This window comes from Centruroides vittatus, unplaced genomic scaffold, assembly GCF_030686945.1.
Source record: "Centruroides vittatus isolate TY-2023 unplaced genomic scaffold, ASM3068694v2 contig_975, whole genome shotgun sequence".
NCBI classification, from domain to species: Eukaryota; Metazoa; Arthropoda; class Arachnida; order Scorpiones; family Buthidae; genus Centruroides; species Centruroides vittatus.
Window position 1 is genome coordinate 714778 of NW_027122648.1, and position 25590 is coordinate 740367.

A 25590-nucleotide genomic window follows, 5' to 3' on the forward strand; every position below is an offset into this window, starting at 1 on the left:
ACTTAAAACCTAATACAAAATTATTAAATTCCTTATTATCATATTAATTAAATCATTATTAATGATTTAAAAGGGAACATTTGAATTCTTTAGAAAGCAATTTATAACTTGAGGGTAAACAGATAGGAGTTGCTTTTAATTAAAGTACAAGAATTTACTTACCCTGGTTCTCCTGACGCTTCCATATTATTAGCTAGAGTAACATCATTACTCCACACGTCATATTGCCATTTTCTGAGTCCCAATACACCACAGAGTACTCTTCCTGTGTGAATTCCAACTCTCATGTTCAGGTGGACATCTGTTGCTTCTACCACGGACCTGTTTACACCATATTGAAAAGCAGATCATACGATTGAAAAATCTTCAATATATATATATATACAGTATATATACAGTATTACAATGATCAAAATAGTTTTTGGCCATTGTAAACTACTGTTTATATATGCATTTATATATAGTCTATATAAGTTATATATATATATTGTTTTGACTTAAACCTTTTAAAAAAATTCTAGAAAATTTAGCATAATTTTAGAATGTTTTAAATTTCAGAAAAACTAAACGGCGAAAATTTTAGTTTTTCTAGAAATTTCAATTATTTTAAAGATTAGAATTTTAAAAAAAATATTTTTAGAAATTATAAAATCTCCAAAAAGTCTCTAAATATTCTAATCTATAAAATAATCACTTCCAGAAATTTCCAGAAAAATTAAAATTTTCATATTTCTATAATTATAGTCACTGTAGAAAGAACAAGAACATCCCTAAATAATTCTAGATTTTTTGAAGTTCTAAAACTTCGCATAAAATTCCCCAAATTTACAGAAAAGTATCTAAATAATCAAAATATTCTAGAATTTATATATACATTTATTTATAAAGTTTCTAGAAATTATAAACTAAATATCTCTAAAGTACTTTTTCCATTTTTAAAAAAATTCTCTAAAAATTTGTAAAAAACATAAAACTTTTGTTCTTTCTCTAACGGGACTAAATTTTTTTATAGAGTTTTTAGAGATAAAGAAACGTAAAAAGACCTTTTCTAACATCATTTATATAACAGTTATTTTTTAAAATAAATTAATCTTATTTTAAAAAATGAATTATCTTATACATAAAGCTAATGTTAAAAGTTTTAAAATGTTTGTTAGATAATTGAATTTGTTTTTAAAAAATAATCCAATTTAATGTATATAAAAATTCAGCATCTTTGGATTCATACACTTCTTTTAATTTACAATAAAAGTTTTAAATTTCATTTTATTTTTTGCTTGTTTTTCAACTTCATGTTTTGTTTCCTTTTGTTTTTCTTTCAAAATAAATAAATAATTAATTTAAAAGTAAATATTTTTATAAACAATCTTGAAAAAATTCAATTTTGTTATTTCATTAAAAATTATTCTTATATCCAATAAATTAAATTCTAAAAAATTAAACATGTTTTTTGAATTTAATTTATTGAATATAAATAGAATTTTTTCTCTACGTCAATGACATTTTCTAAGCTTTTATAATACTTTATTTTAAATTAAAATAATTTAATAACAGATAAGGATTTAGAATTTTTTAATGGATGAGATGAATTAATAGATTATAATTTCTACTATGTAGTAAATGTATTCAAGTTATTTTAGATTTCTTGAATATATTCCCATATTAAAGAATACAATAAGAATTTGGCATAAAAATATTTTAGAATTCGAGAATAAGGTTTTAAAATACTACATTTTTTAAAAAAATATTTTATTAACTCCGATTTTTTTTAAAAAAACCACAAATAAAATCTTTAAAAATAGACAAATTCTATAATTTTTAGACATGCATTCTAGAGAATTTTCTTCTTAGAATTCTAAAAAGACTTTTATAAATAAAAATTCTAAAATAATCTTAATGTTTTTTAATTACAGAAAAAATATCTCTAAAATCCTAAATCTCACATAATATTGTTGAATATTCTTGTATAATTTTTTGGTATAAGAAAGGAATTATCAAGTAAAAAACAAAGGTTGAAAAACAACAATTTTTTCAATTTTATTCTGATAATTATCGCTTATATTAAGTATTTAACATAAAACAACTGTAGTTCTTCATCTCCAAACGGTAATTAAGTGTAAAAACTCACGCAATGGCGTCAATCATGTCTAGACCCATCTCCACGGTACAATGAGCATGATCTGGTCTTGGTTCTGGCAGGCCACTGACGCAATAATAACAATCCCCCAACAGCTTGATCCTTAAACAATGATTATCCTAGGAGAAAAGAAGACATTTATCTTTAATATGACGCTAAAAGTATATAAAACTTTGTCATTTTTCTAACTTTGAAATAAGAAGAAGAAGAAGAAGAGAGAAGGAAAAGAAGTGAAAAAAGGGGAGAAGAGAAGAAGACGGAGAAGAAAAAAGGAAGACAAGAAAAAAAGGAAATTAAGATGAAGGAGAAGATTTCCAAACAGTTTATAGATTCTTTTCTTTGATAAGTTTTAAAGATGAATTACTTAGAAATAATTAATTTCGATGCTATTCGTTTCTAATTAAGTCGTAGAAGTTTAAATTACTTTCGAAACGAAAGTTTTAGTCAAGTAAAGGGGAATTCCAGAATAGAAATAAAGATAACCCAGAAGTGTTTTTTTTTACATAATCCTTCTTGGGTGAAAAAAGAATAAGATTAGTTAGAATTGTTGCTTTATTTCTTATTTAAGTCAATTCAATTCTACTTAATCTACAGATTAGCAATCTTCTTCATTTCCATTTGCCCTCGAGAGAGAAAACAAATTTCCTATTGTTAAGCATGGATTGCTTCTTCTATTGAATTTTTCCATTTACTATTAATACAAAAACAAATAAATCCTATTTTTCTACTTATTTCTCTATTTAACAACCAGAGGCAATGAATTAAACAGACACCCTTGTAAATAAAGTATTTCACTAAGACTTACAAATTATTACATCTTTAATAATTAAACATAAAGATAATTATTTATTATTGTATTAAACAGGTTTAAAGATTAATTATATTTAAAGATTCTTAAATTATTTGATTTTTTGAAGCGATTTTTATATTTAGGAAATTAATATAAAATCATAACGATCAACTTTTATTTCCATTTTCAAATGTGGCTTCTTTTTTTAATAAATAAAAAAAAATCCATTAAAATCGCTTTCAAACAAGTCCTTCTTCTGTAAATATTAAATTATAAATGAAGTAATTTTTGCTTTCGGTGTGTTTAGATTTCTAATAAATATAATTAATTATTAAGTACGTAAATTCATCTCTTTATATAAATATAATACAAGCAGTTCATGGATATTTTATCAAATGGCTGTATTTAATTAATGAGCATCCTATCAAGTTGGTGTTTTTGGAAATGATGTTAGGAGTATGACTTCTACATAATGTATTTTTATTTTAATATTTTATTCAAATTTACATTCGAATACTTAACTGAAATATAATTCTAATGCGATCGTTATAAAATCATTAGATAAACGGAGAAAAATTCTTTTATTCTACATGAAAAAGAACAAAAAAGATAAAGGAGGAGGAAAGAAGTCTGTGTGTAATCTACCTCAATCATAGCAGTACGATGGAGGAAAATACAATTATTTAAGATGGCATTCTTCAATTTCTTGTTCTCTTTTCAATCTCTCTCTCTCTCTCTCTCTCTTTTCCTACTTTTTCTTTTTATGTATGTCTATAATTCCTTCCCTAGACTTCTTTCACTTTCCAATAACATCTGTAGCTATTATAGCTTAATTTTATCATTTGCTCTGGCACATCTCTTTAATGTCTTATATATTCTTTCTAAGATTTTCTTCTGTATTTTTTTAGTTTTGTATGTAAAAAATCACTAAAATTATTTTCAGAATTTACATGTCAAACTTTTCTTCCAAAAAAAAACTATTATCTTGATGTATAGAACCATGGTAACATCATAAAAAGTACAAGTCATTTCTGTGAATCCGTAATCATTTGCAAACCAGCATTTACTCGATTTTATCATCGATTCTCTCCAAAAAAAAACTTTTTTTTGTCAGATTTTATATCAAATTTTATACATTAAAAATGTATATTTAAATTTAAATCAATATTTTCTATTTAATTTATTAAAATATATTTAGAATATATTTATATACGAGTTTAAATAATTAATTATGAGCATATAATTAATTAAATTTGTATGTATAATTGACTTTAAATTTTAAGTAATTTAATATTTTAAAATATAATTTATTTGTTAAGTATCAATGATTAAAATTAACACGAGTTGTGTAATATACATAATGTACAGTACATGATGAATTTCCAAAAAATTATATTTTTCTTTAAATGTTTTAAATTTTAAAAAGATTTTTGAACAATTCACTTATTTTAAAATATATTTTTCGAGTTTTTGCTTTAAAACTGTGGTTTTTTAATACTCTTTTTATGTTAAAAGAGTGCTCAATTGTAAACTAAAAGCGATATTTTTTAAGGTAGATTCTGAAAAACATTTTATTTCTTTTGTTAAATAGTACAAAACATAATAGGCTTTATCTTTTATTAAATGATGCGTTTGATATATCATTAAAAGTAATTTGGATAAAATAATGATAAAATGAATAGGTAGTTTCAAAAAAAGAAGAGGAAACTGTGATGAAATTTGTTAAAAGAAAAATAACATTGTGTAGATGAAGAAGTGTGAATGTACTAGTAAAAATGTTCTTATGTATGAAAGACTGTTAATAAAAATATAAATCCTCTTTTTTGTGCTTGGCATTCTTAATATTATTACTCTTGCTGCCGCTGCTGCTGCTGCTCTGTGCAACTATGCCACCTCCTCTACAAACTTGTTGTATTATTTTGTGATTAATATGGTGTCGAGTGGTTGTAATTTTTCTTTTGTTTGTTTGTTTTCTATGTTAGGATCCTTTGTCACGATAGAGACTAGATACGTGAGATGAAAATGGTTCTGGTGGGATTTAAACCGGATCATCTGATAGGTAGTGGAATTGCACCCTGAAGCACCTATAAATCCACTATTTTGTTAGATGTCTGTTAAAGTAAATAATAGGTAGTGTATAATCATTTTAGTGATAATAATTATATAGCATTGATACGATTCTGTAGGGTATTGGATTTGATAAAACAATGCATAAGCTTTGTATTGAGACATTATATAGGCGTATAAGCATTACATTAACAGATATTATGTAGGCACTGTATTAGCAAGAATTATTAGGCACTGTATAATTCACTAGTCTATAAATATATATATATATATACACACACCCTCAAAATAAACAAGCAGTGAATTATATTTTAATCAAAATATAGTGCCTATCGATGTAATGCCTCCTATACGCATATTGTTACATGCAGCTATCAAAACAGTTGATTGATAGCTGCTTGATAGTACACGTTAACAATATATTAAAATGAATTTTCCCTACAAATCAAAACAAGTAGTTTATTAAACCCATACTTTAACCAACTCTATTCTGGAAGCACACTGAAATTAGTCGCTACTTTTAAATTTTCAAATTTAAAAATGACGACTAATAAAAATCGAAATAAATGCAAAATTTTAAAAAATAGCAAACAAATAAAAAAAATCAACAATTTATTTTAATGTAGTTATTTACATCATCCATCACTGTATGTCTCCCCACCTTATGAGACAATATCTGTAACACTGCAATGCGTAACGACACGTTCGAATAAAGAAATATAATAATTTACATTAAAATTCATTTAAAAAAAAGAAATCTCTTTAAACATTAAGAATTTAATTTCTCTCCCTTAAATAACCGAAATTTCCCTAAGGGATAAGTTATTATTTAGCATATATAACACAAAGATCCATTCGAAACCATTGAGTTTAAAATTTTAATTAATTAATTTAATTAAAATTATATTTAGATGAATTTTTAAAATGCATTATATAATATTTATAAATATTAATTTTTGTATATTTTCTTAATAATTAATAAAGTAAACATGTAAAAATCTCATTAAAATACGTAACGCCTACGCGATAAACACTTAAAATGAAGGAAAAGATTTTTCATTTAAACCTGCTTAGTTATTACATATTTTTGATGTTTTCTTTGACTTTTTTTTTTCTTGTTTTTTTTTTTGAATTTTTCTGAATTTGTTTCCTGCTGTGACACAATCGATAACGTTGATGAAATTAGCTTTATATAACAGGATTTGTCTTATACTTAAATATTTATTGTTCATATACTAAAGAACATATTTCCAATTATTATTATGTTCTTTCATATAATTTAATTTTATTTAATCACATATTTCTATATTATGTCTACATTTAGATAGTTCAATTAATTTTGTTATCAACGTTGTAACAAATATCAGTTTTTACGTATCTAACAACACGTTTATTTCGTGTTTTTGGATCTTATACAAGTGCTTAATAAACAAATTATAAAATCAATTGTAATTTTTTTTGGGGGGATAAAATTTAGGTATAGAGTAAGTAAAATAGTCATAGCAAATGATTTTACGCTTAAACTTCATTTAATATACTGCAGTTGATCATATAAATTTAATGTTAAATTATCTGAAATAACTGAGAACCTGAATAATATATATATATATATTTAGGTGCTACATCGTGTTAAACAGTAAAGTTATAAGAGTAACTATAATCTTTTATGATAAAATTTACATGTAAGTAAATACAGTAAATACTTCTATTAAATTTGAAATAATTGCAGTAAATATACTGAAATTTTTATAAATATACTGAAGAATTTGCTGTAGAAATATAATCGCACTTACGTAAAAGCTACGTAAATAAATAAATGTATTCCGTCTTATAAACCCATTTTTCAAATGATTTCGTAATTATTAATTAATGCAAAATATATATTTTAATATTTTTAAATATTATATTAACATCATTTGCATGCTATAACGTCTCATACAATCGTATTTTATTACTATAATTGCATACTACATCCTGTATGTGACTTTGGCCTAAATATTATAATTATAAAATTTTCAGATATTAGTAAAAGTAATGTGAATAAAAAACAAATAAATTATTTGATAAAATTTTTAATATAAACCAGAAATTTTAACCTTTAAAATAATAAAATCAATATCTATTAAGTGAAAAAGGAAGCAGTAAGGTAAATAAATTATTATTAATTTAAATAAAAAAGTAATAAATTTTAAATATTTTTCCATGAATTTATTTTAAAAAATAATGTAAATTTTATTTTTATATTTTTACTTAATTTACTACGGATTTCTTTCATATCAGCTGGACAAAATATCCATCAAATAATGGCATTTTTCGGAGCGTAACGATAAAATAAGGATTTTTAGTCTTTTTTTATATAAAAAATATTTAAAAAGTATATTTTATATAATAACAAGACATTTTTTGTGTTTTTATTTCTCTAATGTAAATTATTAAATATAATAAGAATATATATTTCGCTGTATGATATATGTATACGGAGAGCAATTCAAACAATAGGAAAATAATAACGAAAATATTATTAATGCTATTAATCTAGTCATCATTCATTTTCCATTAATCCAAAAGAGAGGGAGAGAGCATCAAATAACATCAAGATGACGTATCTCTTAAGAGAGAAAGAAGTGCAATCAATTTAGTATCGATTGAATTTGCAAGAGTGAAAACTTTATCTTAACTTTCCTAACTAACAAATTGTAAATAATTAAACGTGAAATGTAATCTGACACCTTAAAAACAACCTTTCTTACCGCATAAATTAATATTATGCGTATAAAGTTAATATAGCGTTTCTAATAAAGCGCGTTAATCAATACCAAAAATAACTTCCTTCTTAAAAATAGATTAATGAGTTGTTCTTTTTTAAAAGGGAATCTTCCTCAAGAAAAGAACTGCGCGGAATTTTTTGAAGGATAACAACGTTTCAATTCTTTAAAAAAAAAAAAAACAAGAGCAACGCGCAAACTCTTTCAAGAACAGAGCAACACGTCAGTCTTTAAAAACAGGACAACGCGTCATTCTTTAGAAACAGGACAACACGTCATTCTTTAAGGAACAAAAGCAACGCGCAAACTCTTTCAAGAACAGAACAACACGTCATTGTTTAAGGAACAAGAGCAACGAGCAAACTCAAGAACAGAACAACACGTCAGTCTTTAGAAACAGGACAACACGTCATTCTTTAAGGAACAAGAGCAACGAGCAAACTCAAGAACAGAACAACACGTCATTGTTTAAGGAACAAGAGCAACGCGCAAACTCTTTCAAGAACAGAACAATACGTCAATTCTTTAAGGAAAAAGAGCAACGTATAAGTTCTTTAGAGAACAGAACAGAAAACAGAGTAACACGTCAATTCTTTAATAAAGAAAACTGCGCTTCAATATTCAATATATTATAAAAAGGCCAAGCAAGTCAGTTATTTTAAGAAAAAACGAAAAAACTTTTCTAATATTCTTTCCAAATGAATTAAAATTTAAAAAAAAAACTTTATACATACACATAAATATCAAAGTTATCTAATTAAGTTTTTAGAAATTTGTACACTTGAAAAATTCCAAAAATTAATTTCTCTCTCTCTCTCTCTTATTGACGATTTGGTTGAAAATTTCGATTTTAGTTTCAAATACATTTTCGTTTCTCTAATTAAATTGCCGTTTACAAAATTCAAACAAAACATCTAAAAATATAATCCATAATCTGAAATTAAATAATATAATTTTATATAAACAAAATGAATACATATTAAAGAACTTATTTAACTAAGTTTCGTTAAATAATATTTTAGAAAAATTAAAATATTATTCGGGAAACTTTTATGATTTTTTAGAAATAAATAAATTTGTAAAAAATATATTTCTAAAAGAAAAACCTCAAAATAAAATGTATAAATTATTTATAGTCGTCTACGTGGACGTTATTTATTAATAGGACCTTGTAATAAATAAATAATAATTAATTTTTTAAGGACAGTAAGGCTTTTCTAATTAAAATGTATAAATTATTTTAAAAGTAATTATTAAGTACATTTATAAATATTCATAAATGCAAAATTTTAAATCAAAATCAATTTATGTATATATAAAAATTTGCATAAATTCGTTTAGTTTAAATAATTCCGGTTGAAAATTTGCATAAACGTCAATTTTCTAAAAAAACAAATTCATATGCTAGAGATATTGACAATCATTCAAATTCTAAAAAAATTATATATATATATATATGAAAAAATAGGGATATTTTTTGATATAAAATTTAATAAAAATTGATTTTTCAGAACTTACATTTGCAAGTTGATCAAATCTTCCAAAAAGTTCGTTGAGTAACCGAACCAATTCTTGAGCTGTACATTGCGATGAAAGAACTGTAAATCCAACAATATCTGCGAATAAAATGCTGGAAAAAAAGCGTAAAAAATATATATAAAAATTATTTTTTTCTCATCACTTACTATAATTAAAATAATAACATTTTCCTAAACCTTTCAAAAGAAATTATTATTACCAAGAAAATAATTATACTGAAACAATCATAAATTGGTTTCCTATTAATAAACGTATGTGCTGTCTGGTATTAATAATAAATCTGTGGAGAAAGAGAGAGTAGATGCGCTTATAATCACTTAATTAACTGTCTGAAAGCCATGTTAAGATGATTAGTTTCGTTGAAAGAAACGAATACCGACAGCATTTTTCTGTACTAATTTAAAACATCATACGTATGATGTTTTAAATTAGTACTTATCTGAATACTGCGCTGTCCTTATTAGTATGGAATTTGTTGCGTAGAAATAAATTTTATTCAATATGATTGGGATTGACTCTTCCATATGTAAATTCTTCATAAAATACGACAGTTTCGCTTGAAATAAATGAATACAGTCGATATTTTTCTGTCTCGACAACGTACAAGTATTAATTATTTCACTGGGATTCGGAGTATAAGTAATTCTCGTATTTCTTTCGTGATTCGTAAACCAAAAAACTTTTTGGTGCAATATTAAATGCCGAATTTCAATCGTCTAGAATCACAGTGATTAAATTAACAACGCAAGTATTTGTAATATAATTTATTAATACTGTATTAATAAATTATATTACAAATACTTGCGTTGTTAATTTAATCACTGTGATTCTAGACGATTGAAATTCGGCATTTAATATTGCACCAAAAAGTTTTTTTGGTTTACGAATCACGAAAGAAATAAGAGAACGTACAATTATATTGAAATTGTACAGTTAACAATAGATCGCACCGCTAATTATTTTAATATTACATAAGAAAATAACATATTCTTCTTGCAGTGCAATAATTTTGTTAAAAGAATTAAATTCTGGCTGTTTTCTTTTGTACTTTTTGAACCCAACAACGTGCGAGTATACTGAAATTGTACGGTCAGCAGTAGATGCATCGTTAGTTAATTAAATTTTAAAGTACCGGGTGAGCGTAATTAAAGTATCCCTATTAAGCACTGTCCGAAGAGACAACTAGCTGTTCAAATGCAGCTAAATTTGGTATAGTAACATTTCAGGACATACGAAAGACACTCCCGTAAAAAAAGTAATCAAATTTACTAGTTTAGTGCTGTCAGCAACAAACATTTTATTTGTACAAGACACTCATGCTGTACAGAGAACTCAGTAATGTAGGAGAGATAGTGCTTAATGTGGTCCCCATTTTGAATGTGTAAAACCTGAAGGCGATGAACGGCTGATCGTAATTGCTTCCCATATGCAATATAATAATGTTTTTCAAAGCTGCCAAATTTGCAACAGACCACACTTTTTAATGTCCCCAAAATCCCACAAGGATTACAATCCAAGGCGCCAAAAGTGCCATAGTGGTGAATTAGTTATGGTATTAATTTTTTTCCAAAGTCTTAAAATGTCACTATACCAGATTTCGTTGCATTTGGATTGGTAGTATCCCTGTAGAAAGCGTTAATAAGTGTAATTTGATTACGATCAATCGGTACAAAAGGATTGAATGTACTTTTTTAATTAAATGTGATACTCGTACTATAAAATTAATTACAAAATTTTTGCACTTAAAAATAAGAAATTAATATCGACGATATTTTTCTGTCTATACACAAAAACATACAAGTATCGGCGAAGGAACTGGCACTTAAATGCAAAGTTTTATAAGAAAACTTTGCTGTATAGAAACTAATTTTTTGAAATAAAATATTACAAAATTTCTTACAAAAATTTCAAAGTTATTGCGCTTCAGGAAAAAAAAAAATGTAAAAAATAACTTAAATGTCGATTCATCTTGCTATCTGTATTCAAAAGCATAGAGATGCTAAAGAAGGAACTAGATTTTAAAATTATAACTGAATAACGAAAAGAAATTTATAACACAAAGACATTCAATAACATAGAAGCATCAAAATTACACGATTACGCCATATCATAACGGTAGTTACGCAAAATTTGTAATATATATATAAACAAATTTATTACTAAATAAGAAATTAGATCCTTTAAATGTAATTTGCTATCTAGGTTACATTTCTTAAATTTATAACAACTATAAAATTGTCTATAGAAGAGGGAATGATATAATCGCAGTAGTATGCCTGTTTAAGTAAGGAACGTAATACAAACAACCTATTTATCATAAACGACGAGTAATAAATAGAATCAAAATATTTTCATGCAAGTGGAACTCATATTTCATTTCTAGTAAACCAAACTCGACAGAAAAATTCCCATCTATGGAGAGAGGGAGAGAGAAAAAGAGAGAGAGGGAAGGAGTGTAACTGAACGACATAATGAAATGAGTTCAGTAAACCTCTTCCCAAACTTGATAAATCATTTTTTAGGTTTCCTGGTTGTCAAACCAGAAAAATTATTCTCCGTAGCGTAACGTAGAATAACGCAATTATAAAAATAAATATCTACATTTTTTAAGTAATAATATTTAACGTTTATAAGCGTGTTTATTCTTCTTTAATAGAATATCCTTACATGCATTTTACTGCGTACATTCAATATTGTTCAAAGTTTGCTGCTTAATTTGCTCATTGTTTTCAAATAAATTTAGTGAATTATAAGAATATTCTTATATAATTTACTGTATTGTTTTAAACGTTGTTCGTAGTATTACGTTAAACATTGTTTTGTATGGCATTAAACACTGTGATGTGTTACTTTACACGGTGTGAGGTGTTACGATAAACGTTTTGTGCTGTGTTATTAATGTTACATTACACGCTATGCTGTGTCAAGTTAAACATTTTTATGCCGTGTTACATCTGTAAACTTTGTGCAGTGTCACTTTAAACGTTTGTCCTGTGTTACTTTTAAAACGATACGTCGTGTGACTCTAAACGTTGTTCAACGTTTTCCGCTTGATTTGCCGCATCGATTTCAAATAAATTTAGTGATTTTTATCAAAATTCATTTGCTTAACTGTTGTCGTAAGTAATTAAACACATTTGCTATCGCTAATGATGCCATATATCTACCCAGAGTTTACATTTAGTTATTAAACGTTCTAGCAAGTTGGACGCTTTAAAATTTTATATATTTTAATAAATAATCATTCTGTTTTCCAATTTTCATCATAACAGTTTTCTTTAATTAATTTATTGAATAATATTTTTCTATAAACATAATTTATACTGGAATATTTCAAGATGTAAACTATAGATAATAATTACATATTGCGGAAGACATTAAAATGGCGTAAAGATAAATATTGATAGAATAATAAAATTAAATTTTATTTTGATGTTTCGGGATTCGAATCGATATAAAAGTTCAATTTTATATTTCTGTTATTTGTATTCCTATACATAAAATACTAAAAAATAAAAATGGAAAAATACGTTGAAACGTTTAAAAAATTATTTGATGAATGATGTAATATTTTCGAAAAGGTTACAATTGATTCAAGAAAGACAAAAAAGGCAAAAAAAGAAGATAAAGACGATTTCAGTATCTTTTGATTTCTATATATCTTCAGAAAAATACACAAAAATCAAATATCATATGATAAAGGAAAACATTTTCTAAAAGAATAAAACAGATTTAAACGGGGAAAAAACCCACAAAATATAAAAAACGTTTTTAGTGTCTAATTTATTGTGATTTTTATGTAAAACCTTCAAAAAACATTAAAAATAAAAAAAATACCAAATGATGAACGATAAAATATATTCTAAAACAGAAAAATGCCGATTAAAACAATGCAATGCAAAAAAGTTTTTAATTTCCATTTTTCCTTTTGGACTTCTACCAAAAACCAGAAAAACAAAATAAAATTATAAAATATAAAATATGTTATAAAACAAAAAAATCCGGAAAAAAAAAATACAAAATTAGTTTCCATCCATTTTTTTCATTTGAATTTTTACTTAAAAACACAGCAAAAAATAATTAAAAACACAAAGTATTAAAAGATTTTTAAAAAACCCATATAATATGTTTGAGAGGGAATAGAAACCGATGCCAGACATATAAATTAAAATAAAGCTTTAAAAAGCTGTTTTTAGACACAAAATAAAAAAAAATTAATACCGTTTTTCTATTTTTCGATATAGAATTTCCTAAGCTGTCATCTTTAGCAAAAGATTTAACATCATCTTTCGAACTAACTTTGCCCAGAAGGCAGATAGAGAATTACCCACACGTTCGTCTAAATCCAAAATATTACTGGAAAGTATAGAGAAACCTTGTCGGAAAGGATTTGTAAAATGTAGAATAATAAACGTTTTCAGGATGAGAAGACTTCCAGATACAAACATTCGAATGATGAAAGTTATTTCGCTTTCAATCTATTGTAAATACTTTTCCTTCTTTTGAAAACTTAGCCCCTTTAAAACGTGACTAATCCCTCAGTCAATTCTTTCGGACAGCTGTTAATGGAAACGGTTATAATAGTAAAGCCAAAGATTTGATTTAAATCTCTCAATTACACTTCCAATTTTGATCAGATATTTTGTATTCGACTGAGAAATACTACAAATTTTGAAATTAATATCGTTCTTTTCATGATTCTGGACCGTGTTATTGGAATTGTCACATTAATAGGCCTATGATTAGAGACGTCACAGTGGATCAGTCAAGACATAAATGTCAAGTCATTGGTTCGTATCCTGATTGCAATTCGAACTATTAATAATTAAGCTTTGTTGAAGGTTACACGTTTTTCTACGAACCCATCTTGTAGAAAAACGTGTAACCTTCAACAAAGATTAATTAGTTCGAATTCCACTTAGAATATGAACCAGAATATTTTTATAATCTGACAGAATTCTTCCATACTATTACACAGGTCACAAGTTCGGATCCTGAGTAATATTAGAATTATATCAGCGTATAAATGTGAAGGTATCCAAATATCGAGTCACGGGTTAATATCCAGAGCGGGATTCGAACTCATAAAAAAACATATAGCTTTCAACAAAGATTAATATCTGGTATATTTTGGTGATTGTATTCTATATTATTTTTGTTTATTTTTCTTATCATTACCACGTGCCGACAATGGCACGGGTTCGAATTCAGAGGGTAATTCAAATCCGTGCCCTGACATATAAAAAAATTATTTCTTATACGTCAAAATTGAAACTTTTGTTTCTAGTAAAGTGTATTAAAACCAAAAGCTTTATAAAAGATTTAAAACATTTATACAACAAGAATTTCTGATAAAACTATTATTTCACTAGATACAATTTTTGTATGATGGTTTTTCTTGTTGACAAGTAACAAATCAGGATCTGTATAAAAAACCATTCAGAAGATAAACTTAATATAGTTGTTCTTAGTATATACGAATTAAAATCTTGGTAAAAAAGAATTTTCAAAAGAAATCTTATCCAGGATAAAAAAAAAATTATTGATGGTTTTCTTGTAACAACTTGTAACATCTTGTAAATTCCTCTTCTTGAAAACTTGTTTTCTTGTAAACAAGCTGGTAAACTAGAAGGATTTTCTCGTAAACAAGCTTTCAAAATATAGGAATTTTCATGCAAACAAGATGGTTTTCTTGAAAAATAGCTTGCAAACTAGTGGTTTTTTCTTATAAACAAATAGGACTGAAACTATTATGAAGGACTATTTACAAGACAAACATCTATATAAAGATTGTTTCCAGTACACCAGAACAAAAATTTTTATAAAAGATGATTTACAAAAACAAAAATAACCATTAAACAAAGATTGTTTCCTATAAAAACATAACCTTCAACAAAAAGTAATTTAAGATTATATATTTTAGTGATTGCATTCCACATTATTTGTGTTTATCTTCCATACCATTACCCAATCAGTTATGAAAGTTATCATTCAGATACCTACCTCTATATATTGTATATATTTATTTCAAACAATGAATCATGTTAAATTATAGAGATTAAAATATTCAAAACAAATTTAATCATAAAAAAAATGTTCAATTTTCTTGTTTACTCACACAATAATGTTATTGATAAAATCAAATCATTAATATTTATCACCTTCTACTCACATATTATGCATTAAAAATTTAAATTTAAAGAAAAAAATAAAGTACTTTTTAGATGTTTTTTGAATGAGATAAATAACAACAACATATAAATCTTTTGTAAATGATATTAAAATATTTTTTAATGAATATTTTATAAAATTACCTTTAAAATTTAAATTTAGAAAAATTTTTTTAAAATTTTAATTAAATAAATTATATTTAATAGAAATTAATTGAACAAATTAAATGTAACTTATTAATTTTTCTAAAAATACAAGTTAAAACATTTTTTAGAAAATAAATATTTTAATTATTTATAATAATAAATTCAAAATAAATAAATACATTTTTTAATTTATTAAAAAAATATTTACTAATAAATTGTTTTTTATCTTATTTTTTTAACTATATTTAATTATTAATATTAATATAAAATTCAATTTTGTTTTTGTATATTGAAAATGTATTTTATTTGTAAATTTCAGTTATTAATCATTTCATGAATTCTAAAATTGCAATGAAATATTTTCTTAAATAACATAAATATAGGAATTAAAATTAGTTTTTAGATCAAAATGAATAAAATTTTCCGATTAATTAAAGAATGTATTTTAATTTCACGAATAAAATACAATTCTTTAACTGTTTCGACAAACAATATAATTAAAACAAAACACGGTACGTAAAAAATCGCGTGATAAATATTTATTTAATAAAATAAAATGGAATTGTGTAAATATCATTTCGTGATTTATGATACATTTTCTTCGCTTTCACAACCCGAAAACGTTCTATTAAATAGAAGAATTGTAGCAGTTTTGTCATAAAAATCTGACCGTTTCTTTTTTGTTTTTGTTTTTGTTTTTTCCTATTATGGTAGATGTGTGAGGAACATTTGAACACGAAAACAGAATCCGTGGAGCGTGACAAAAATTAAAGTCATTTTTTAATGCTTTTCATTGAGAGAATTCGTTATTAACTTCATAGATAAGCAACATTATAGATGTAGTTAAATCAATAACGGCGTATACATTAATTTCTTAATAAATCTACTTATATATTATTAAAACATTCAATATCATGTAATAGATTACGATCGATTCATAACCCGGATTGTTTACTTGTACGTAAACTTGTACTGATTATTTATGCGCTATTGAACCTAAGGATCACTTATATATTGTTTAAATATTCAATATCTTAAGCGAAGTTGTTTAATCTTACTTTACCGAGTAAAAGTACATGAATTAGTAGTAAATATAACTAATTATTCATTTATTAGTCGACGTAAACAGGCAAAGGATGACTTGTAAATTATCTTTCTCTTCAAAATTACATGGTAGATATTCGTATCATTACTACTAGTTTAAGTAGTAATACAGACCATACAGGTGTATACATTAATTAACACATTCATTATAACAATATGTAACTTCTGACTCATCTAAATTGCTTACTACTTACTCGTTAGTTCAAGTAGGCCCACTACTGAAGTACGAGAAATACTAGGAAGCATTATTTTATTGATTCTTCACGAAGAAGGAACATAAATATATGAAAGATTACTCCTATACAGTATTATAAAACGTTTTTTATTAGTTTAAATACTGTGAATTAATAGTAAATACGTACTAATTGCTTGTTTATCATTATGGTATTCATAGGATAATGGCAGCCGATTCATATCTACATTGTTTACCACTAATTTATATTCTAGTACTTAAACTAGGAGTAGATATAATCTTTAAAAAAATTCCCTTTTTATCTTCTCTGAATACGTTAGGAATTAAATCAACTGATAATCAAGATCCTTATCATTCACGTAACTGATTTATCAATTAGATAAAATGCAAAAACATGTTCAAGAATAATCAATATAAACAAGAGATTGAGGAAAAAAAGAAATCATTCCGATTTAGTTAAATAGGCTATAAATATTCATTTTAAAAATTTATCGATGTCTGAAAGTAATTTAAAAAGCTATAAATAACTTCTAAACTTGGCAAAGAAAGAACAGTAAAAAGATAAATAAAAGATTCAATTTTCGAGATTTCTAAATTTCTCAAATCTACACTACGAAAGTCGAACAGCATCAGCAATCTTAAATTTCCTGACATGCAGCATGTTAAAGTACAGGAGCAAGCTGTTCCGGCATCTACTGATACTCCGGTTCACTTCCAAAAAGCTTCCCCCACAAATGACAGAAACCAGACGATACAGGCAAGAATATAACCATTTCTAATCTTAGCTAACTCGGATCTGCACGAAAGTAAATAACAGTGATTGCAAGAAGAGTTCCAAAACATAAAAATCGCACTCAAGTTTTTAGTGTAATTGCTTTATTTTTCATTACTTCGAATGTTTCTTATAAACAACCAAAGAAGGTTTATGCCCGAAAAAGGCAATGAAATTAAACTTTTTCAGATGTATCTTTAATTAATATTATTATTATTATTCGTACGATCGAACCTCGATTTAGCGCCAACAACTTCTCGAATCCGAGAATGGCACTAAATCAAGTGTGGCGTTATACTAAAGAAGCTAAAACAATAAGAATTTTATATACTACAGTTAAACCTGTGTAAACCAGACTTGTACGGTACCGAATATTGTTTGTTTTTTTTCGTTTAGGCACGTTTCCTTTTTATTGAGGTTCCGTTTTGGACAGGTTTAACTGTGTTAATTAAAGTTTAAAGTCTACGCGCAGGTTTGAATTTTCAGAGTTCGAAAGCCATTTTATGATGCAAATCCTTAATTTAGCACAATATAACCTCGATATACCGCCAACCAATACTTCTGAACCGTTTATCCCATAAACATTAAATAGAAAAGCCTATAGTAATCTCTGAATTGTTAACATTTGTACGATTTAGTTAGTAATTCACAGATTTTATGATCCAGTTTAACACCATGTTCGATTTAGTATCAGTCTAAGAGGCGAACAGATAGTGGTGCTAAATCGCGGTTTGGCCATAATTCGTAGTAACTGAATGATTTATTTAACATTTATAAGGAAAGATTCGTTCACAATATTCATTGACGTTTTACAAGGGTAGCGTTATTTAGGAGGTCGCTATATCGAGTTCTAACTGTATATATTAATCTCGAGTTGGAATCCTATTAATTTAGTAACAGAATTAGTTCGTAAAAGTTATTTTAAGCGTATATTGGAAGATAATTAGTACGTTGCATGATAGACGAGTACATCAATCAGTGCTTTGCTTTCACGATAACGACACTGATAGATTACGAAAATAAAAGAAATATTGACTACTTTTAACAATACGATTGTGTTCTTCGATTCTTTTTCTTGTTTTTTTAGATAATCAAAGAAAAGTAGTGAGATGTTTCATGATTTGGGATGATTTTACCGTGACCGGATATCATAGAGATGTCACGAAACGTTTTGAAGATTAGCTAACTTCTAGGAAACGTCTTTAAAGACAATTTCTCATCAATCAAAACAACTAGAAAGAACAATGACCAAATAATTTTATGAGAAAAATTGTTTGACTTTAAACTATTTTAATTACCATATTTCTCTTCAGAAGTTTGAACAGATTTGAGAAACTTTGACCTTAATTTAAATGTAAATTTTACAAAATTCATTTCTAATAATAATTCAAACGATAATGGATATTTGTTATATACGAGTATAACAATTTATTCAAATTAATCTAATTATTTTTATTTATTAACCAATATAAATCATAGAACAATACATAATTGAAGTATAGATATCGATTCACACGACACGAATCATAAATTCCAATTACTAATTTCTTAAAGAAAGTAACATCAAATGAGGAATTTAATACAGTGACTCTTGATATAGTGACAACTCGATATAGTAAACAATTGCTTGAACTCTTCGTTTTGTGAATGATTTAGTTCAGTACTTTGAGAGTTCACTATATCGAGGGCCCACTGTAATTTATTCCTATTTAAAAATCAATTAAACATTTTAACACAAATGAAAACATTATAATTAACGTTAAATGTATAAAATTATTATTTCTTTTTTACCTGACATTTTCGTGTTTTTGAATGTATATCTTATGAAATTGTCCTTCTCTTGGAGAAATGATATCTTCCTTCATCTCCATGGCAACATGTTGGGGTAAAACACTTAAAAGTAATCTTTCCTAAAGGGGGGAAACACAAAGAAAATTAAACGTGGAAGAAAAATCAATTTAACAGAATAAAAACCGATGTTTAATTCAAATATTTTGCCATTTTTATTCGTTTTTTTAACAAAAAAACGGTAAATTGTCTAACAATTACAAATAGAAACTTACTAAAATTACAAACAATTTTTTAAATATTTAAATATATTCTATATATATATAGGCCTACATATTAATATTAATTGAAAATAATATTTTACGTACAGTATTTAATAATAAAATATAATTCTTAAAATATCATAACAGAAAAATATAAATAATAAATTTATTTACTTGATTTAAAAAAAAAAAAATTGCTTAAGTAAATAAAACGATTTTTCAATCGATACAACTAAACAATTTTATTTTCTGGAAAATGCTATTGGCTAGTCATTTATAATTCTAATGTTAAAAATAGCAAGAAGATTATTAAATTAATCTACAGTCAAACCTCGATATAACGCCACCCTAAATAGTACTTCCGTCGTATAGCGCCAGTAAACACTTGTTAACGGATCGTTCCCATAAATATTAAATACAGCCGTTCAGTAATTGCGAATGAAGTGAACTTACCACCATCACAACTCTGAGATTGGCACTTTATCGAGTGTGGCAATGAAACGAAGAATCTCAAAAAATAAGAATTATCTGTAACAATGAACCAACGAGTTTTAATTTAAAAGTGATACGATAACGATGCAAAATTGTACACTTAGTCATTCATAGATAATGAAAGATTCTTTATTTACTATTCACAGATCTGTTTACAAGTATTCGTTGACACTTTACGGGGGTGGCACCATTTGGAGACCGCTACATCGAGTTTCGATTATACTAAAGGTACTATTCTGCATCTCAAATGACGTTATAATCATCATCTCAAGTGACTTTCAAACGCTCATATATGCAGAATTCATTATAACACAATTCTCACTGTTCAAGGTTTTTCAGTTTAACGCCATACTCGATCTAGTGCCATTCCTAGAGGCGAATTAAAAGTAGCTTTAAACCGAGGTTAGACTGTTTGTTGTTATTGAAATTCTTCAATTCAGTAATAACTTTAAAGATTAACAAACTGTTGCGTTAATTCGAGGTTAGGGTGTATTTTTTTTGAGTATTTCTGCAAACACTTATCGCTCCATTACGTCTCATTAAATTTCTCTTTGACTATATTATTAAGTGAGTTTATATTTAAAGCAGAGTCGTATTTTATTTTATTTTTTTTCAATTAAAATATTGTTATACTCAATTATTTTTATATTGATAGAAAAATCTCTGAGAAAATAATCGTGAGAGATGAAATTTTTGATGCAGAAAGAGAGATCATTCAAGCAAAGATGCTATGCATTGTGAATAGATAACATGGAAAATGATAAGAAGATAAAGGTTCCACTTTCATAATTCAGTTTACCTATGAATATATTAAAGTATATTTGAAGATAGTTCTTTCTAAAAAAAATATATATATATATAAAAATAAAAAAAAAAAGTTTTTTCTAAAAATATATTCTTACCACTTAAAAAAATTGCTTTCCTTTAAAGTAAGATTTTCTTTAAATAAAACAAATTTAATTATTATAAAAATTACGAACGGTTTAGAAAATTAAATTATGTAATTTTATATACAAATTTACCGACTTTTTATACAGTAAAAATGATAGATAAATAAAATAAATCGAAAATATTTTATGTGAATTCCGTAATTTTTCTTACAATATAAAAATATTTTAAATTAAAATATATAAACATCAATTTAAAAAACGTGTAGAGAATTTAAATATTTTTTTTTAGACTTTTTTAAAGAATTTATTTTATCCACATTTTTCGCAGTTGTTTATAAGCAAAAAAGAAAAGAAACAGAAAATTGTTATGAAAACTGATTGAATTCTTTTCCAATTTTGATTCAATATGTTTTTTTCAACAAGTTTTATATATATAAAATAATTTTAAAACAGCAAAAACAATCCCGAAACTGTCTATTTATTAGTTTCGAATTTTATTTATTTTAAAATCAATATTGGTATTTTTCTTACTACACTCGAGTTTTCTAGCGGTTGGATCAATTGTCCAATTCTGTATTGATTCAGACCAACTTTCCATATACCGTAGCCACACTCTGCACTTTACCAGTTTCATTCTAACTGACCAAGAATATATTGACAGAACATTTATCTCGCAGGTTTTAACCGTTAAATTTATATTTTCCTTTTCATTTTTACTTAGTTACACTAATTAAAACACGCGAATTTACTTTTTAAAAAATATTTGCGTGAAGTTTGGTCTTTGTATCATTGAGTAAAACGGAAAAAAATTTTTAAATGCGTTCATCGTCCTATATGGAATGTCCACATGCAAAAAGATTGGGAAGTAATGATCAAATTAGACTTTTTACGCTGATTTTTTTTATAAATAATATATGAATTATTATTATTATTATTACCAATTTTTCGTTTTCGTCTTCCATTTCAAGTCTGGCATTTATGCAATTTCTAGTATCGAGAAATGCTTTCCTCTGTGCACGCTCCATAATGTTATGCACGAATAATCCAACCATGTTGACACATACGTATATCAGGCAGTTGGATGTCAACTGAAAATAAAAAGCAGAATTAAGAAATTTAAAGTAATTGCTAAAAGCTTATAAAAATATTAAAAATTAGAATAAAAATAAAGGATTTCTAAAGCAAAAATTTCCCAGTTGTCATTAAAAAAAATCAAAAAAAAATATTTTTCAATTTCTTAAAATTACTTTCAAATAGTAAAAAAAAAAGACATTTATTTCTTATTAAAATTCTTTTTTATATATAATAATTATCGTTCTGAGTATTTATGCGCTGTTGGAAATAATATTTATGATTAAAATTATGAAATAATTTATTAAATTAGTGACAAAAAAGTACGTAAATTTTAATCATGTTCGAGTTCTAAATTCTTCGAATTATAATTAAAACAGAGAAATAAAATTCATATATCAGTAAGAGCTAAATACCACAAAAAAAAACATAAAATTTATATAAGCTCTGCTTTATATATAATTTTAATTAATTTCTATATTTTTAATTAAATTTTCTACAATTATTTAAATTAACAACTGAATGTAGTTTTTCGAGAATATGTTCTGGAATAAGTACTCCAGAAAAATACAAGAATATCCTTTCAAGGATATCTACAGGTTGTTCATAATTAATGTTCACATTTCAAAAAGATATAACTCGAAAACTAATCAGCGAATGTCATATTTCACACAAAGACTTACGCGGTGATGGAATTTTATTTGAAAACAAAAAGTTAGTTACAAAAATGTCGGCTAGAGCGGTAAGTAGCGCCGCGATACCGTAGTAAATAACTAAAAACATCTTAAAGCTTACGATAAACACGATACACTGTGTGGCTACGCAACAGCATGATCGATATGCTGGCCTCCATTGTGGGCAACATGCTGAAATCGCCAAATCGCACGTTCAACCACAGCACTCAGTTTTGAAAGCCAGTATATCGAGCATGCTGTTGCATAACAATACGGTGTGCCGTGTGTATCGTAAGTTTTGAGACATTTCGAGCTATCCACTACTGTATGGCAGCGCCAATTACCGCCCTAACGGGAATTTTCGTAACTAACTTATTTTTGTTTTCAAATAAAATTCCATCACCACAGAAGTCTCCGCGTGCAATATAATGTCATTCTGCTAATCAGTTTCCCAGTTATATCTTTCTGAAATGTGAACTTTAATTATGAACACCCTGTACAGGGATAATACAGAATATATTAAAGAACGTTTTATTCCTGAAAAAACATATTTAAGAATAGTCTCAAAACTCTATATTCTTTAAAAATGCATTGAAAAATATATTTTAAATTTAATTATGACTGGAAAATAGTTAAATACATTATAAACCTACCAATAGTTAATCTTATTTATTTTAAGAGTTGACTTTTATCCCTTTTATTATAATTAGACTAATGACGTTTATTTATTTAGAAAGAGAAAACAACATATTCCTCACTTTAATTCAATTAAGATCTCTTTTAATCTAAGAAAAAGTCACTTATTAATACTTAATTATTTAAAAAAATAATAATAGTAATAAAATCTAATTAACTGTTAATTTGTGATAATTTTACATTACAGCTTTTGTAATTTTATCAATTTTTTGTATCTTTTTCTTTACAAATGGAAAATTCTTTTTAATCAAATTTATTACTTTGTTTAATTTGGTTGGTATTTTGTAAGTTGCTTCAACTAATTGAGATAATAACTTGTTATTATCCTTAATTATCCTCTAACTATAGAAGAAAATATATCTTATGAATATGTCTTTTAACTCCATTTAACTAATTAAATTTTTGTCATTTCTCAGTCACTTTAACTAATTCTATCAGTTTAAATATCACAATAGTCAGAGAAAAGATAGAAAAAGGTCATCAACCTTAGAAACAGGAAAAGCCTCCAGCTAAATTACTTCTACTCAAATCATATAATGTCTACATTCTCAATAGAAGTCATATAGTATAATCATCATCATCATTATCATCATTTTCATCATCATATTCAACCGTTTTTCATCCATTATAAGATTATAAGATAAAATTGTTTTAATGTTGTGTGGGTTAGTAAGGAATAAAATGGTTAGAATATTTTTAGAATGATAATGAAGATGATGATGATCAATATTTGAATTTTAAAGCTTAAATAAGTTAAAAATAAAATTATTTTTAAAGAAAATAGCTAAAACCCTTTTCCTCCCTCATTAAGTTCAAAAAAATTATTTTAAATTTAACAATGTAATGTAAAATTCTTTAAGAAGAACAAATCATGTTCTCCTCTTCTAAAGAACTCGTGGGTTTAAAATAGTTGTAAAAAATATATTTATGAATTTATAATTTTTTAAAATTTATCCTTTGCCCCTGTTAATGAACTTTTAATGATAAATATATTCAGTAACTGAAAGGAAAGAAGCTAGAAGCTTGTTTTTAATGCATCTCGGATATATGAACCATCCGGATTCTGGATTATAAAATTAAAAAGATGAACTAAAAAAAGATGAGATCGTCTTTCATCAATGTGTTAACGACAAATAAGTCTGGAGTATGTTAATAATTCCCACATGGAAACAGATCCAGTACAATATAACGAATCTCAATATGATAAGTGGTAAATACAATAAACATAACAGCTACACAAGTAGAATGAACAACAATAATGTATTTGTTCTACAATAAGTATATTGTATAACAACAATATTACAAAAATAATTACAATGTATCTTATAGACATAACATCTACATTATTTTTACAGAAAAGATTTCATTTGCATTATAATTATTTCATTCTATTTTATTATTATAATTTATAACTTTTATTTTTATTCTTTTTATTGTCATCTAAACATCTTCCTCCATTCTAGTTCTTTATCATCATTTATATATTCCAGTTCTCTTTTCTACTTGTTATTTATCGTCTATATATTTTGCTTTTTGCTTATTTCAATTTTAGATCTTTATTATCACTTGCATATTCTACTTTTTGGTTTGTGATTCCATTCCGCCTCTTCATTATCATCTTCATATTCTACTTTTCGGTTGATTATTCTATTCAATTCTTATTATTACCTATACACTCTACCACTGCTTGATTTTACTAATATAGCTCATTATTATCATCTACATAATCTTTTTTTTTGCTTGATTATTCTGGGTTTTTTTATTATCATCTATACATTCTCTTTGATGGTAAAATGTATAATAGCCTACTTATTCCAGTATTTGATTGGTAATTCCATCCATTTCGTTATCATCTTCGCATAAACTTTTAAGTTGATTATTCGTTTTTAATTCATTATCTTAATTATTCTATGTACTACGCTTCTTTTCACTACAGTACACTTCATCATCATCTATATATTCTATTTTTCGGTTGATTATTCTCTTCCACTTCTTTATCATCATCCATACATTCTATCCACTTTTTTTTATC

The 25590-nt window shown here is 25.7% G+C and overlaps 1 protein-coding gene across 1 annotated transcript in view; it reads right to left on the minus strand.

Annotated features, from left to right (window-relative positions):
• Nucleotides 1-25590, minus strand: part of LOC136985683 (adenylate cyclase type 1-like) — a 100963-nt gene that overhangs the window by 56123 nt on the left and 19250 nt on the right. The window contains exons 2-6 of the mRNA XM_067283011.1: nt 22056-22205; nt 19476-19594; nt 9278-9389; nt 2129-2256; nt 163-321 (exon numbers count right to left, since the gene is read on the minus strand). Of these exons, the coding sequence (XP_067139112.1) occupies nt 163-321; nt 2129-2256; nt 9278-9389; nt 19476-19594; nt 22056-22205 (668 nt within the window). The remainder of the gene's footprint in view (nt 1-162; nt 322-2128; nt 2257-9277; nt 9390-19475; nt 19595-22055; nt 22206-25590) is intronic.